At 36.5% G+C, this 15,390-nt stretch overlaps 2 protein-coding genes across 2 annotated transcripts; both read right to left on the minus strand.

Annotated features, from left to right (window-relative positions):
- Positions 1-762: 762 nt before the first annotated feature.
- LOC114516320 (ryncolin-1-like) lies at positions 763-9,335 on the minus strand. The gene is made up of 7 exons (XM_028535759.1): positions 9,235-9,335; positions 4,939-5,029; positions 4,656-4,694; positions 4,428-4,547; positions 3,462-3,558; positions 2,978-3,358; positions 763-2,142 (listed from the first exon to the last, which is right to left on the minus strand). Exons 2-7 carry the CDS (start codon positions 5,008-5,010, stop codon positions 1,883-1,885), a joined length of 969 nt encoding a protein of 322 aa, XP_028391560.1. The 5' UTR covers positions 5,011-5,029; positions 9,235-9,335; the 3' UTR covers positions 763-1,882.
- A 2,460-nt stretch (positions 9,336-11,795) lies between these two features.
- On the minus strand, positions 11,796-14,935 carry LOC114516322 (fibrinogen C domain-containing protein 1-B-like). The gene is made up of 5 exons (XM_028535762.1): positions 14,766-14,935; positions 14,488-14,616; positions 13,491-13,590; positions 13,005-13,385; positions 11,796-12,245 (listed from the first exon to the last, which is right to left on the minus strand). The coding sequence occupies exons 3-5, from the start codon at positions 13,501-13,503 to the stop codon at positions 11,977-11,979; spliced, it is 663 nt and encodes a 220-aa protein (XP_028391563.1). The 5' UTR covers positions 13,504-13,590; positions 14,488-14,616; positions 14,766-14,935; the 3' UTR covers positions 11,796-11,976.
- Positions 14,936-15,390: the final 455 nt, after the last annotated feature.

The raw sequence follows: 15,390 nt of genomic DNA on the forward strand, positions 1-15,390 counted from the left end.
TCAACGATATAATAAGTATATAAAGACTGACAAACACGAACTCGTCTTTGGGATAACACAGTCGAACTAGAAACGATTGTCCGTAGATAATACGACTGAAAACGGACTGTAGATCGATTGAGAATCGACTAGAAATCGATTAAGAATCAAATGGATATCGGTTCGAACTAGAATATAACAATTAAAAAAACTAACTATAAACGAGTAACTATATTAAACAGAAAGATAATTAGGATACATATGTGATATGACAATTAACGCTCGAGTACTTATACTATTGCCGATATATACATTGCGATTTTTTATTATAATTATTATTTAATTAAAAATCTTTGAAAACGGTAGTCGTTCAGGGCACGTAGGCTCCTGCTTTCAAGGAGCCGTTTGTGAACTACTTCTTACAATTATAATACAAATATTAAATTAATTAACAACTATATCACACAACTATTTTACTACAATTAGCCTACATACTATTTACAAATTCTAATTACTTAGACGGACATCAGCTGCGGTCAAGAATGGATTTGAATTTTTTAAGGCTCTTTTGTTCCTTAGTTTCATTCGGTAGCTGTTCCATAAGGATGCTGCCGAGTAACTAATATTCTTTTTCATAAAATTTGTTATTGGTTTTCCCAGAGAAAAGTTCACATTATTACTGCGTAACTGATAGCTACACTTGGTTCTCCTTGATTTGAAACATTTCTGTAACTGAATTTGGCATGGTATTATTTTGATTTTGTGCATAAAAATATATTTGTTTCTCTTTGAGACGAGTTTTCCCTTCAGAAGGTCTGAACATGTTAGAACATGAAAAACAAACTGAAAAATACACGTCATTATTAGCCCAATATGATATCAATACCTGTCGACATACCCACGATTCCTAAAATTTACTCTTAATTCTTATAACTAAAGATATTATAGAAATAAAGTTTTATATTATTTTGTTGCTGAAACAAAATGTCGTCGGAATTTTTATGATTGAATAAGAAAATCACGACATTGGTATTATGTAATATATGGTGTAGTTTCAAACGCAATTACGAATAAATACATATGACAACGACATTCAACTTACCAGATATAAAGCTTCTGAAATAACGCAGTTAGCGTCCAAACTGTGTTTTGTGCCCTGCATGACTTGTAAGAGATCTTAATTCAGATTAACCTTGCATGACGTTTCGAAAACGTACACTCCCGATCTCTTACGTTGACTGATCACATTATGCGGGAAGTGGTCAAATTATATGAGATGTTTCTGAAGCCTTTGTGAATGGCAGTTCACGGTGATGGACTGCTGCTGTTCAAATGGCCAAACGTATTATTGCACGCAATAATTTATTTACTAATTACCATCACTTAAAGGTAGGGCGCAGTCTGGCCGTAATGTTAACAAACGCTTTGTTTACATTTCCAATCCGTATATATTTCCTAAAATATCAAGAACTTTCAGAATATTTGTCACACTTTTAGTTCGCTATACTTTTAAATGAATATGAGAGAGAGTTTATTACAAAACATAAGAAATTTGAGCAATTTTGAAACAAGTAGACTACTCATTGTCATGAGCAGAACCGAGGCGCAGAAGCGACTTTAATTACTTCAACCGTAGCGTAACGTAGCGTCATGGTATTTCTATGTTTATGGAGTATTCAATCAGAAAAAAATGATTTTGAAACAGTGAGATACGCTACGTTTCGCTACGATACGGTTGAAGTGGAAAACAGGCCTAACTCATCTTTAATATTATTTAAATAATCATTTAAAATACTGCGACATTAATTAATTCGGACTTAAATCACATAATAATCAATTTGAAACTTGGGATTCAATAAAAACATCGTCAAACCCACGTTCTCAGCAATTAAAGTGCTTTATCTTAAAACTGGCTTGGACGAATTTTTATCTCTGTCTTTTTATATGAATACCATGAACTTTTCCAATAGTACCAGGTTATTCCGATGTCATTGGTCTGACCTGCACCCAGGTACGGGCCATTGAGGTTTGAAAACTGACAGGCTTTGTACCACCAACCTCCTTTGCATCTCTTAGCACAATTAACACTCGTTGCATCGTTGTCACTATCCTTGGTAGAGAACTGCATTTGATTGTGCCCAGCAAGAGAATCACCTGCGTCACCTTTTAAGAATATAATAAATAATTCTCAATGAATAACATTTAAAAATGATGGGCCCATCTAATGAGGCCCATTTCTGTAAAGTAATCCGTCTTTGTTGTTAGACCTCGTTCTAAAATCGTAATAGCGAATCTGCATCTTAGGCAAATAAGACTAAGATGGAAGGTCGAAATGGGTGAAAAATATCTTTACTGAGGATCTGATCAAAATATCGCAGACGAAACCTTGTAGGTTTTTCAGTCACGGATCATTCATAATGATTCTTTTTTTAGTAGCCTGAGCATTTTGTTGCATGCCCGACGTGTAATATAAAATGCAGATAATATCAAAAACATTCTTATTTATGAATTTTCGTCGTTTACTCATCAAATGAAGTTCATAACCTAAGGATACTTCAATAAAAATTCCAAAATCTGCAATACCCGCGAATATCATCTGCTCAGGTATGCTATTAACACATGTTCAATCGCTGCTGAACCTATAGCTGCCTTTTCTGCAACCGCCAAATTTCCTGTTTCAATAGGAGTGCATTTGCATGCCACCGTTTCTCCTCATCGTTAATGACGAAAGGTGTTAAACCTTGCACACGATCTTATGAAATAGAATGCAATAAGTGAAATTTATTTCATGAATCGCTCGGTTATTTATGCCAGCATGCATACCTACAACCTGCTCGTATTTTGGTCATGAAAATGATTGAAACAAAAGCCATGGAAAAATATGCTCAATGCAAAAATTTGGTGTTATTACAGCTCCTATGCTTAGTCTTTACTTGGTTATAAACAAGTACTTGATATTTTTGTTCCCTGTATTATTTTTACGAAGAGTGTGATTTACCTGAATAACTGTCAATATTCAATCTGTATTTGTCTGATTCATCAGCCACACTAAACATTCCATATTTAGCGTAAATTTCCGCGCCATCGAAATCCATCAAATCTACTCTTAGAACATTTTGACCAGATTTGGACAAACGATGTATTTTATCAAGGCCCAACCAGAACTCGCCGTTAAAATCACCAAAGCCTGCTTTATAGTCTGACCATCCAAGGTAGAAATTTTGACTTCCATCTTGTCTTCTTTGAAACACGGTCCAGCCACCCCCGTTTGTGCTCATATCACATCTGACTTGAAACGAACCTTGACCATCAGGATCTATTGTGTAGACTCCGTTGATTCTTGCTCCGGTTCGATACAAACTAGCGCAACTCGACCTCGCTGTCAAAATTAGAAAAAGATCTGCTGAGTTTTAGTTGGAGGATGCATCATAGCATTGTTGCATTTGTGTTTAAGGTCATTTATAACATTTAGTCGTTAGAACCTTTTATTTCCACTGTCTGATTCAACTTATCCAAACGTGATGTAAGTTTAGCGACGGCAGCATTGACTTGAGTAAGTTTGGCAATGGCGGAGTTAAGCTATAAACGAGAAAAGTGAATTTGGTTCATATCAATCAAGGTGATTTTTGAGTTCAGGTTATTCGAATAATAAAATTGCATAAGTGTTCAACCTTGAAAACATCAAAACAGTGCAAAATCTTCAAGGACTGAATGTCAGATGTTATTTATCAGACTAAGTGTCCGATGTTATTTATAATTATTTTATAGACCTGAAGTGAGGGGGATTCGGCGAAATATTTCCCGAAATTATGATATTTTCCGAGGGCTTCTTCCGAGGAAAATATCATTATTTTCAGTGAGTGCGTGTAGTCCTCGCGAGACGTCGTGTGTGATAAATTTAACGTCACACGTCTAGCTCGGAAATAGGGGGGACTGGGATGCAATACCATGAAAAATCATTGATACCACGAAATATGTTTTTTGATTGGCCAATTTGAATTTGAAGTATAATATTAGTACTTATTCTTCGAATATTTTGCAGCGAATATATTGGCGTTTTGCAGCCGACTTTTCAAGTTGATCGGTTATGTCTTTGCAAAACGACATACCAAGCTCAATTATACTATAACTGTAAACTGAACCTTTTAATGACAGTAAATACGGAATAAACAAAGACATTTAATTGTTTATAACACTTGGAGGCTTATCGATTATATATCTTTCTCTCTTTCATCGCTCATAGGTATTGTTAAAAAATAAATAATTTTGCTTATTATATTAAGGATTTTTCCCCATGCAAATTTCGCACATGCGCATAACTAATAATACCATTCAACGGTCAAGACATAGAATACCCGGGTGTAATTCCTAATCTCCGGGCGGAATTAGTATCCTCGCGCGGCGGCTCGCACGTGCTCGAGGTATTAAATCATAAATATTACAACTACCTTTTTTGCAATGGCATTCCATTTTTTATTCAACCGTATATAAAGTTTTTGACTGTCCTGTTGAAATTTTAATTTTCCTGAGACTGCTGGAACATTTCCATTATCAGGAACTACTATATTCTGAGACAAAAATGGAATATTTAATCACAACAATATTTGATGATTTCAAATTAGATCGGAATGGACCAGAGCATGGAATTATTACAATTATATCATGTTTTTACTTACTTCATCATTTAAAAGCGGCTCTTTTGTTGGACAACGACCCTAAAAGGAAGTAATGCATAACCACTTGCAACGAGATGTATCCAGTTTATAATTGTCTTTTTAAGAAACGTGATATCAAGAGGTTTGTTTTACTGACATCAACAAATTCATTTTGATTTCACTTGCACGATTCGAGAGAAATAACTTTGTTTAGTGCGTGAAGCAACTTAAAACGAACAATGACGAGATGACAATTGTCTGAATTGACAAATAATACAAAAATGAACTTCGAGACTTATCTGACCTTTTTTTCGGGAGAAACAAATGAGATCCATGAAATCAGGACGTAGATTACGAGTAGTTTAAAACGAAGCATGTTCGATGCGCTATAATTCCTATAAGACAAAGTTGTTTTCGTATAGTAAAAAGGAAAAATATTAAATACCTAGCCAGACTTAGCTACTTGCAGGCTTTTGTATGGTATATCAGAATGAGATGTTAGAAATGGCTGACTTCAAATCTTTGTAGTTAGTGTATCGATAATGAAGTCGCTATTGTATCATTTTTCACATATTATGATCATGAAACTTCTCAATTTGGCTAATTACTCACATTATAACGCTAACCAAAGATCAATTGATCAATAGCCTTGCCGGAAATTGAAAGACTACCGGGTAAAAATTGAAGTTATAGAATCTTGTTTATAGAATCTGGATTTATAATACCTTGATTTATAAAACCTCTTCGGCGTGCCATCAAAGCTCATTTTATTTTACTTTTATTCCCAAAAAATATAGTGGGTTAAGTCTTTAACGGTATTTGATAAAAATCACCGACACCGACAAGAGTTTTTTTCCGTTTTGTAAATGAGCTGGTAGTCAACAAGGCTGTCTGTTTTCACCCCTCACGCCTTTTAAATTCTTCATTTATGAAGGGGAGCTTTAAGTAAATATGCTTTGTTTCATCATCTCTAGTAGTTTTGATATTCGTGGTATTTCGAATCGTAGCTTTGACAAATTTCCTTGGATACCCATTATCGACAAACACATCTGTCAGCTGGCGTAATGATTCTTTACGTGAAGTGGAATCAGTTGAACAGAGTATATATATATATATATATATATATATATATATATATATATATATATATATATATATATATATATATATATATATATATATATATATATATATATATATATATATATATATATATATATATATATATATATATATATACACCTATTTGGCCGCATATATTGGCCGCAGATAGATAGATAGATAGATAGATAGATACTCGAAGTCTAATTAGAATTGCATATGAATACATTTGCTTGGGATTTCAATCATATTACACAACATATGCAGTTCTAATTAGATTTCGGGTATCTATCTATATATCTATGTTGCCCGCATATATATATATATATGTAAGGTGTATTTGTTCTTCTGCACAAGTATAACCAACCGGGCAAGCAGAAAATTCTACTTGACCGCGGTGGGAATCGAACCCGCGACCTTCGCATTTCTAGAACGATGCTCTACCGTCTGAGCTACAAGGCCAAGTTGGGAACGACTGTGATTTTACTTAAGTTGTTATTGACAATGCGGAGTTTCGTCCTTTTACATGTCGTTATGCAGTTACTTCTGCAAATGTTGATATTTTTGTACTTTTGCTCTCAATTGAGCCATGTGTTCACTTGTGGATATATATGTAAGGTGTATTTGTTTGGATATATATGTAAGGTGTAATTTTCTGCTTGCCCGGTTGGTTATACTTGTGCAGAAGAACAAATACACCTTACATATATATCCACAAGTGAACACATGGCTCAATTGAGAGCAAAAGTACAAAAATATCAACATTTGCAGAAGTAACTGCATAACGACATGTAAAAGGACGAAACTCCGCATTGTCAATAACAACTTAAGTAAAATCACAGTCGTTCCCAACTTGGCCTTGTAGCTCAGACGGTAGAGCATCGTTCTAGAAATGCGAAGGTCGCGGGTTCGATTCCCACCGCGGTCAAGTAGAATTTTCTGCTTGCCCGGTTGGTTATACTTGTGCAGAAGAACAAATACACCTTACATATATATCCACAAGTGAACACATGGCTCAATTGAGAGCAAAAGTACAAAAATATCAACATTTGCAGAAGTAACTGCATAACGACATGTAAAAGGACGAAACTCCGCATTGTCAATAACAACTTAAGTAAAATCACAGTCGTTCCCAACTTGGCCTTGTAGCTCAGACGGTAGAGCATCGTTCTAGAAATGCAAAGGTCGCGGGTTCGATTCCCACCGCGGTCAAGTAGAATTTTCTGCTTGCCCGGTTGGTTATACTTGTGCAGAAGAACAAATACACCTTACATATATATCCACAAGTGAACACATGGCTCAATTGAGAGCAAAAGTACAAATATATCAACATTTGCAGAAGTAACTGCATAACGACATGTAAAAGGACGAAACTCCGCATTGTCAATAAAAACTTAAGTAAAATCACAGTCGTTCCCAACTTGGCCTTGTAGCTCAGACGGTAGAGCATCGTTCTAGAAATGCGAAGGTCGCGAGTTCGATTCCCACCGCGGTCAAGTAGAATTTTCTGCTTGCCCGGTTGGTTATACTTGTGCAGAAGAACAAATACACCTTACATATATATCCACAAGTGAACACATGGCTCAATTGAGAGCAAAAGTACAAAAATATCAACATTTGCAGAAGTAACTGCATAACGACATGTAAAAGGACGAAACTCCGCATTGTCAATAACAACTTAAGTAAAATCACAGTCGTTCCCAACTTGGCCTTGTAGCTCAGACGGTAGAGCATCGTTCTAGAAATGCGAAGGTCGCGGGTTCGATTCCCACCGCGGTCAAGTAGAATTTTCTGCTTGCTCGGTTGGTTATACTTGTGCAGAAGAACAAATACACCTTACATATATATCCACAAGTGAACACATGGCTCAATTGAGAGCAAAAGTACAAAAATATCAACATTTGCAGAAGTAACTGCATAACGACATGTAAAAGGACGAAACTCCGCATTGTCAATAACAACTTAAGTAAAATCACTTATTTTTGTTTCAGTCTCGGTTTTATACAAATGTTTTCTTTATATAGACTCCATTACATTTTGAAGTCTGATACCAATCGATCCGATGGACAAACTTGCTTACCGTTGGAAAAAAGTTTGTCCGATGGACATATACACGTAAACAACTACAGCATGGCGTCATTTATGACTTCCAGACTATTACAACAGTCCAGCATGAAATGCTGGACCATTATAATTTAAAGCAATTTTTTTCAAAGTGTCCATTTTTAAAAGACAAACAGGTATACAAGGCAATGTCAGACGGTCCGATCGATCAATTGGATCCACCGGACAAATGTGCTTACGCGCTCAGACAAAAATTTTACCGATGGCAAAATGACGTCATTTGAAAAGGAAACGTTTGAAAAATAAAGAGTCTTGGTAGAGAGGCTATGCCTCAGTGGAAGCTGAGCTACTGAAACCAGTGGAAATGTCAGACAGTCCGCTCGATCGATCAGATCCATCGAACGAATGTGCTTACGGTCGGACAAAAATTTTGCCGATGGCAAAATGACGTCATTTGAAAACTACACGGTTGGAAAATAAACAGCCTGGGAAGGAGGCTATGCCTCATTGAAAGTGGAAATGTTAGACGGTCCGATCGATCGATTGGATCCATTAGACAAATGTGCTTACGGTCGGACAAAAATTCTACCGATTGGGAGGACAGTTAGAGAACCTCCCCGGGCAGATTTCTATTTTCAACTACCTCACTACCTCCACGGGTAGATTTATGTTTTGAACTACCCCACGGGTAGATTTGTATTTTCAACTACCTCCACGGGTAGTTTATGTTTTGAGCTACCTCCACAGGTAGATTTGTACTTTGAACTACCTCCACGGGTAGATTTATATATTTAGCTAGCTCCACGGGTAGGTTTTTACTGATATTAGAGTGATATGATACCGTATAAATTTTAATGCTTGAACGGCTGATGGTGTATACGTATGCAGTCGTTCAAGCATTAAATTTTATACGGCGAACGTGAAACACATACGGCAAAGTTGAATTTGCTGCTTTTATAAATACATCAGAAATAGTCTTTTGCTTTCTTACATTACTGCTGAACATCACAAGTTTTATGTAGAACGTTTGTAATTTAGCGAAACTTAGAGATGGTGGAGTTAAAACACAAACTGCTTTGTTAGCGGTTTGGCGTTTGCCGTAAGCGTCAAGCTAAAGGTCTTTATTACTTGTGATCGTACTGCATGCATTTTTACATTAATTTATATTAACACTAACAATTGTTGGTAAGTTATCTATAGACAAATATTCAACACCAGGGTTTAGGACTAATAGACCACTATTCAGAGCTCTTAAATACATCTGGTCTCCCTGTATCAAGGCATCATTAAACGTTGTAAACGACCATGCGGAGAATGAAATGTTTCGGGCTGTAAGAAGCTCTGATTAACTCATAAAAGCACATTGTTTGCCTCTAGAATGAACGCTAAACAGTTCATCCCATTGATGGATAGTGGGAGAAAGATATTTACTTACTCTTTTCTTCTGGAAGTGTACAAAAGCTTGCAAATTTTCAGAATAAAAAGCTTGCAATCGGCAATTGTCGCATCAATTCAAATTTTAATATTTAAATTTGTGTTCACTCCCACGGTGCCCCCGAAATTAATGGGGTTATGCAATAACCAAGGTTAACAAGGAGGAAAACCGGTTCAGTGACATCAGGCAAACCACGTGACCGAATGGGAGGGGCGAGTGGAGGCAAATTGTGGAGGCAAGGTGTGGAGCAGAGCCTACAGAGGGCATTAAAACCCGTCGGCGAACGGCGGAGCAATAACGTCGACAACAGCAGCTTGTGGTAAAGTGCTATTAGTAAATTTCACTAATAAACAGGCGCTTTAATAGAAAAATATATAACGTTGCATCCAGGTATTGTATAGAGTTCAGCTGAAAAAAAGGGAAGCGTGCAAAGGTGCTTGGATCTCCCCAAGCACCCCCACACGCTCGAATTTTTTAGCTGACCTCTATAAAATAACTGAATGCAACATTATTTTTTACTATAAAAGCACCTGGGTACGAGGCTGGTCTTAGACGGAAAACTCGTCTAATGTGAATCCGGTCACAGACGCGTTTCTCGTCCGAATTTACCCGTCTCACTTTTCCGTCTAAACAGACTGGACGAGAAACTCCAGTCTTACCTCATATCACATTCAACCACGATAAATCCCCTCAAAGAGCTTCTGAAACTGACGCGGTTATCTAAACTGTGTCCGACCTTACCACTTGGTGATAAAACATCTGAAATAGAATTCAACAAATCTGTATGACATTCTGAAAAATTTCACCTCCGATCCATGACCTCAATATAATGTTTCATTAAATTAATGGCTATCTTTAAAACCCGAGAATCAAGGAACATGGGGAACCAGGAACAGGGAATGAGAATCTCCGGAACCTTAAAACCTGGAATGAGAATATCCGGAATCTTTAAAACCCGGAATATAAATCTCCGGAATGAGAATCTATAGTTTTGTATCATACCATTATGGAAGCACATTCCTATTTCCATATTTGGTAAAATGCTTTCCCTAACATTTTGATGACCATCGATGAAACAAATGTCGTCGGGGTTAGCTGGAAAACACAGACACTGACACGCTGACATGGAAAACGCTGACATGGAAAACGCTGACATGGAAAACGCTGACATGGAAAACGCTGACATGGAAAACGCTGACATGAAAAACGCTGACATTGGAAAACGCTGACATGGAAAACACTGACATGGAAAACACTGACATGGAAAACACTGACATGGAATGGTTACTCACTATTATACAATTATGCAAATGTATGGTTATTGCAATTGATCAAGTGAGATAATATTGAAAGGAAATTAATCAGTATATACTATACGTGTCATACTGTCGTGACGTAGGAAGCCTAACTGTTGGGCTACCAATGGTTCAACAGTTAAAACTAAGGTACTGTAGTACTCAAGCAAGTGAAGTACTGTCTCTGTATAGAAGGTGGTGTGTGATGACCCCCCTCTCGGATTTGAACTCCCTTCACATATTAGCTAACCTATCGTCGGAATTTTTATGATTGATAAAGAAAATCACGACATTGGTAAATGTAATGTATGGTGTAGTTTCAAACGCAGTTACGCCGGGGTATTTATATGACAATTACATTCCACTTACCAGATATAAAGCTTCTGAAATAACGGTGTTTTGTGCCCTGACTTGTAAGAGATCTTAATTTAGATTAACCTTGCATGACGTTTCGAAAACGTACACTCCCGATCTCTTACGTTGACTGATGACACTATGTGGGAAGTGGAGTGATGAAAATAGATCAAATAATATGAGATGTTTTTCAAGCCTTTGTGAATTGCAGTGCACGGTGCTGGACTGCTGATGTCCAAATGGCCAAAACTATTATTGCACGCAATTATTATTGCATCGCGAACGCAGTCTAGAATTACTGTACATGTCGGTTTTGTTTTTGTTTTTTTCGTGTTTTTTACATTTTCGACCTGGTGAACTAAGATACTCGTATTTTGAACTCTCCTGATTTCGTATCGAATTATTTTCGTGCTAAACACACATCAAATAGTACCTAAGCCTAGTAACCCTAAATTTTTTTTTACTGAAACAAAAAATTGAAAAAATTTGTTGTCGCCAGGATTCGAACTCGGGTCGTGCGAACCAAAAGCAGGAAACTGCATGTACGATACACGCCCATATAAAAGAACACGAACACGAGTCCACTGTGCATGGAATAAATATTGAGGAAAAACAGGAAATGGAGCACCATTGCATGCAACGATTGACGCGACCCGTACGCAGTTACCGCCAGAATATGCGTCTTGTTTATTCATTAATTACCACCACTTAAAGGTAGGGCGAAGTCCGGCCGTAATGTTAACAAACGCTTTGCTTACATTTCCAATCCGTATATATTTCCTAAAATATCAAGAACGTTCAGAATATTTGACACGCTTTTAGTTCGCTATACTTTTAAATGAATACGACAGAGATCGAGTTATGACAGTTGAGCAATTTTGAAACAAGTAGACTACTCATTGTCATGAGCCGAACCCAGATGCGGGAAGCGACTGTAAAGCCTGTTTTCCACTTCAACCGTATCGTAGAATAACGTAATGACTTAAACAGGGCGCTTATATATAAGCGCCATGGACTTAAACAATGAGATACGCTACGTTTCGCTACAATACGGTTGAAGTGAAAACCAGGCCTAACCCGCCTTTAACATTAATTAAATAATCGTTAACTGGCTTGGACGAATTTTCATCTCCACCTTTTTTAATGAATGTGAACTTTTCCAATGGATCCAGTTTATTCCAGTGCGACTAGACCGACCTGCACCCAGGTACTGGCCATTGAGGTTTGACTGGCGACAGGCTTTGTACCACCAAGCTCCTTTGTGGCTCGTAGCACAATTAACGCCAGTCCAAAAATCATTGTCACTATCCTTGGTAGTGAACTGCATTTGATTGTGATAAGCAAGAGAATCACCTGCATCACCTTTTAAGAATATAATAAATAATTCTCAATGAATAACATTTAGAAACAGAAAGTGATCTTTTTAAATTTTCAATAACACTATTGATATTCTAATGGGGCCCTTCTGGAAAGTAATCCGTCTTTGCTATTAGACCTCGTTCTAAAATCGTAATAGCGAATCTGCATGTTAGGCAAATAAGACTAAGATGGAAGGTTCAAATGTTCAAATTCATAATAATTCTGTTTTTAGTGGCCTGAGCATTTTGTTGCATGCCCGACGTGTAATATGAAATGCAGAATATTTCAAACCATTCCTTTTTACGAGTTTTCTTCGTTAATTCATCAAATAAATTTCATAACCTAAGAATACTTGAATAAAAGTTCCAAAATCCTGCAATACCCGCGAACATCGTATTACTAGTATGCTAAGCTGCCTTTTTTGCAACCGCCTAATTTCCAGTTTGAATAGGAGTACGTTTGCCACCGTTTCTCCTCATCGTTAATGACATAAGGTGTTAAAACCTTGCACACGATCTTGTGAAAAAGAATGCCATAAGTGAAATTTATTTTATGAATCGCTCGGTTATTTATTCCAGCATGCATACCTACAACTTGCTCGTATTTTGATCATGAAAATGACTGAAACAAAAACCGTGGAAAAATATGCTCAATGCAAAAATTTGGTGTTATTACGGCTCCTATATTTAGTCTTTAGTTGATTATAAACAAGTACTTGATATTTTTGTTCCCTGTATTATTTTTACCAAGAGTGTGATTTACCTGAAAAATTGCCAATATTCAATCTGTATTTGTCTGACTCATCAGCCACACTAAACGTTCCATATTTAGCGTAACCTTCCGCGCCATTGAAATCCATCAAATCTACTCTTAGAACATTTTCACCAGATTTGGACAAACGATGTATTTTATCAAGGCCCAACCAGAACTCGCCGTTAAGATCACCAAAGCCTGCCTTATAGTCTGACCATCCAAGGTAGAAATTTTGACTCCCATCTTGTCTTCTTTGAAACACGGTCCAGCCACCCCCGTCTGTGCGCATATCACATCTGACTTGAAACGAACCTTGACCATCGGGATCTATTGTGTAGACTCCGTCAATTCTTGCTCCGGTTCGATACAAACTAGCGCAACTCGACCTCGCTGTCAAAATTAGAAAAAAGATCTGCTGAGTTTTAGTTGGAGGATGCATCATAGCATCGTTGCATTTGTTTTAAAGGTCACGTTATAAAATTTAGTCGTTAGAACCTCTTATTTCCATTGTCTGATTCAACTTATCCAAACGTGATGTAAGTTTAGCGACGGCAGCATTGACTCGTCGAGTAAGTTTGGCAATGGCGGAGTTAAGCTATAAACGACAAACGTGAATTTGGTTCATATCAATTAAGGTGATTTTTTGAATGCAGGTTATTCGAATAATAAAGTTGCATGAGTGTTCAACCTTGAAAACATCAAAACAGTGCAAAATCTTCAAGGACTGAATGTCAGATTTTATTTATCAGACTAAATGTCAGATGTTATTTATCGTTATTTTATTGACCTGAATTCGGGATTCGGCGAAATATTTCCCGAAATGAGGATATTTTTCCGAGGGCTTCTCCCGAGGAAAATATCATTATTCTCAGTGGGTACGTGTAGTCAAGTTTTTGACTTTCCTCGCGAGACGTCGTGTATGTGTGATAAATTCAATGTCACACGCCTTGCTCGGAAATAAGGGACTGAGATGCAATACCACGAAAAATCATCGATACCACGAATAATGTTTTTTGATTGGCCAATTTGAATTTGAGGTACAATATTAGTACTTATTCTTCGAATATTTATGAAGCGAATATATTGGCGTTTTGCAGCCGACTTTTCAAGTTGATCGGTTATGTCTTTGCAAAACGACATACCAAGCTCAATTATACTATAACTGTAAACTGTGTCTTTTAATGACAGCAAATACGGAATAAACAAAGACACTTAATTGTTTAAAACACTTGGAGGCTTATCGATTATATATCTTTCTCTCTTTCATCGCTCATAAGTATTAGTATTGCTCAAAAATAAATAATCTTGATTAATTTATATTGTAAAGTGTTTTCTCCATTCAAATTTGCACATGCGCATAATTAACAATGCCATTCAACGGCCACGACATAGAATACCCGGATGTAATTCCTAATCTCCGGGCGGAATTAGTACCCTCGCGCGGCGGTTCGCAGGTGCTCGAGGTTATAAATCATAAATATTACATTTATACCTTTTTTGAAATCGCTTTCCATCTTTCATTCAACCGTATATAAAGTTTTTGACTTTCTTTTCGCAATTTTAATATTTCTGAGACTGCTGGAATTTTACTAACACTTCCATTATTAGGAACCACTATAATCTGAGACAAAAATGGAACATTCAAAAATCTTTTATAAGAGGAAAGTAAGGTACAATAGAAAGCAAAACTATATTATTTTGATGATTTCAAATTAGATCGGAGTGGACCAGATCATGGAATTATTACAATTATATTCTCTTATTACTTACTCCATCATTTAAAAGCGGTTCTTTTGTGGAAAAACGACCCTAAAAGGAAGTAATACATAATCACTTGCAACGTTGATGTATATTGAGTTTATATTGTCTTTTTAAGAAACGTGACATCAAGTCAAGAGGTTTGTTTTACTGACATCAACAAATTCTATTTGGTTTCGCTTGGACGATTCGAGAGAAATAACTTTGTTTAGTGCGTGAAGCAACTTAAAACGAACAATGACAAGATGACAATTGTCTGAATTGACAAATAATACAAAAATGAACTTCGAGACTTATCTGACCTTTTTTTCGGGAGAAACAAATGAGATCCATGAAATCAGGACGTAGATTACGAGTAGTTTAAAACGAAGCATGTTCGATGCGCTATAATTCCTATAAGACAAAGTTGTTTTCGTATAGTAAAAAGGAAAAATATTAAATACCTAGCCAGACTTAGCTACTTGCAGGCTTTTGTATGGTATATCAGAATGAGATGTTAGAAATGGCTGACTTCAAATCTTTGTAGTTAGTGTATGGATAATGACGTCCCTTTGTAAGTTCTTTTACATCATTTTTCACGTACATAAAAATTCTATGACAATTCACACAAATTTCACATTTTTCACATGAAAATTCT

Source organism: Dendronephthya gigantea, unplaced genomic scaffold (genome assembly GCF_004324835.1).
Source record: "Dendronephthya gigantea isolate DGI-Jeju-01 unplaced genomic scaffold, DenGig_1.0 000005F, whole genome shotgun sequence".
In the NCBI taxonomy this organism is placed as follows: Eukaryota; Metazoa; Cnidaria; class Anthozoa; order Malacalcyonacea; family Nephtheidae; genus Dendronephthya; species Dendronephthya gigantea.

Bases quoted from the DNA above. Each gene is read 5' to 3' on its own strand.
- LOC114516320 (XM_028535759.1), bottom strand. From the start codon at position 5,010: ATGCTTCGTTTTAAACTACTCGTAATCTACGTCCTGATTTCATGGATC. The intron at 3,359-3,461 runs GTTCTAACGACT...TAATTTTGACAG, and splicing joins TCAGACAGTGGAAATAAAAG to CGAGGTCGAGTTGCGCTAGT. The intron at 2,143-2,977 runs GTAAATCACACT...TATTCTTAAAAG, and splicing joins GAATATTGACAGTTATTCAG to GTGACGCAGGTGATTCTCTT.
- LOC114516322 (XM_028535762.1), bottom strand. The intron at 12,246-13,004 runs GTAAATCACACT...TATTCTTAAAAG, and splicing joins GAATATTGGCAATTTTTCAG to GTGATGCAGGTGATTCTCTT.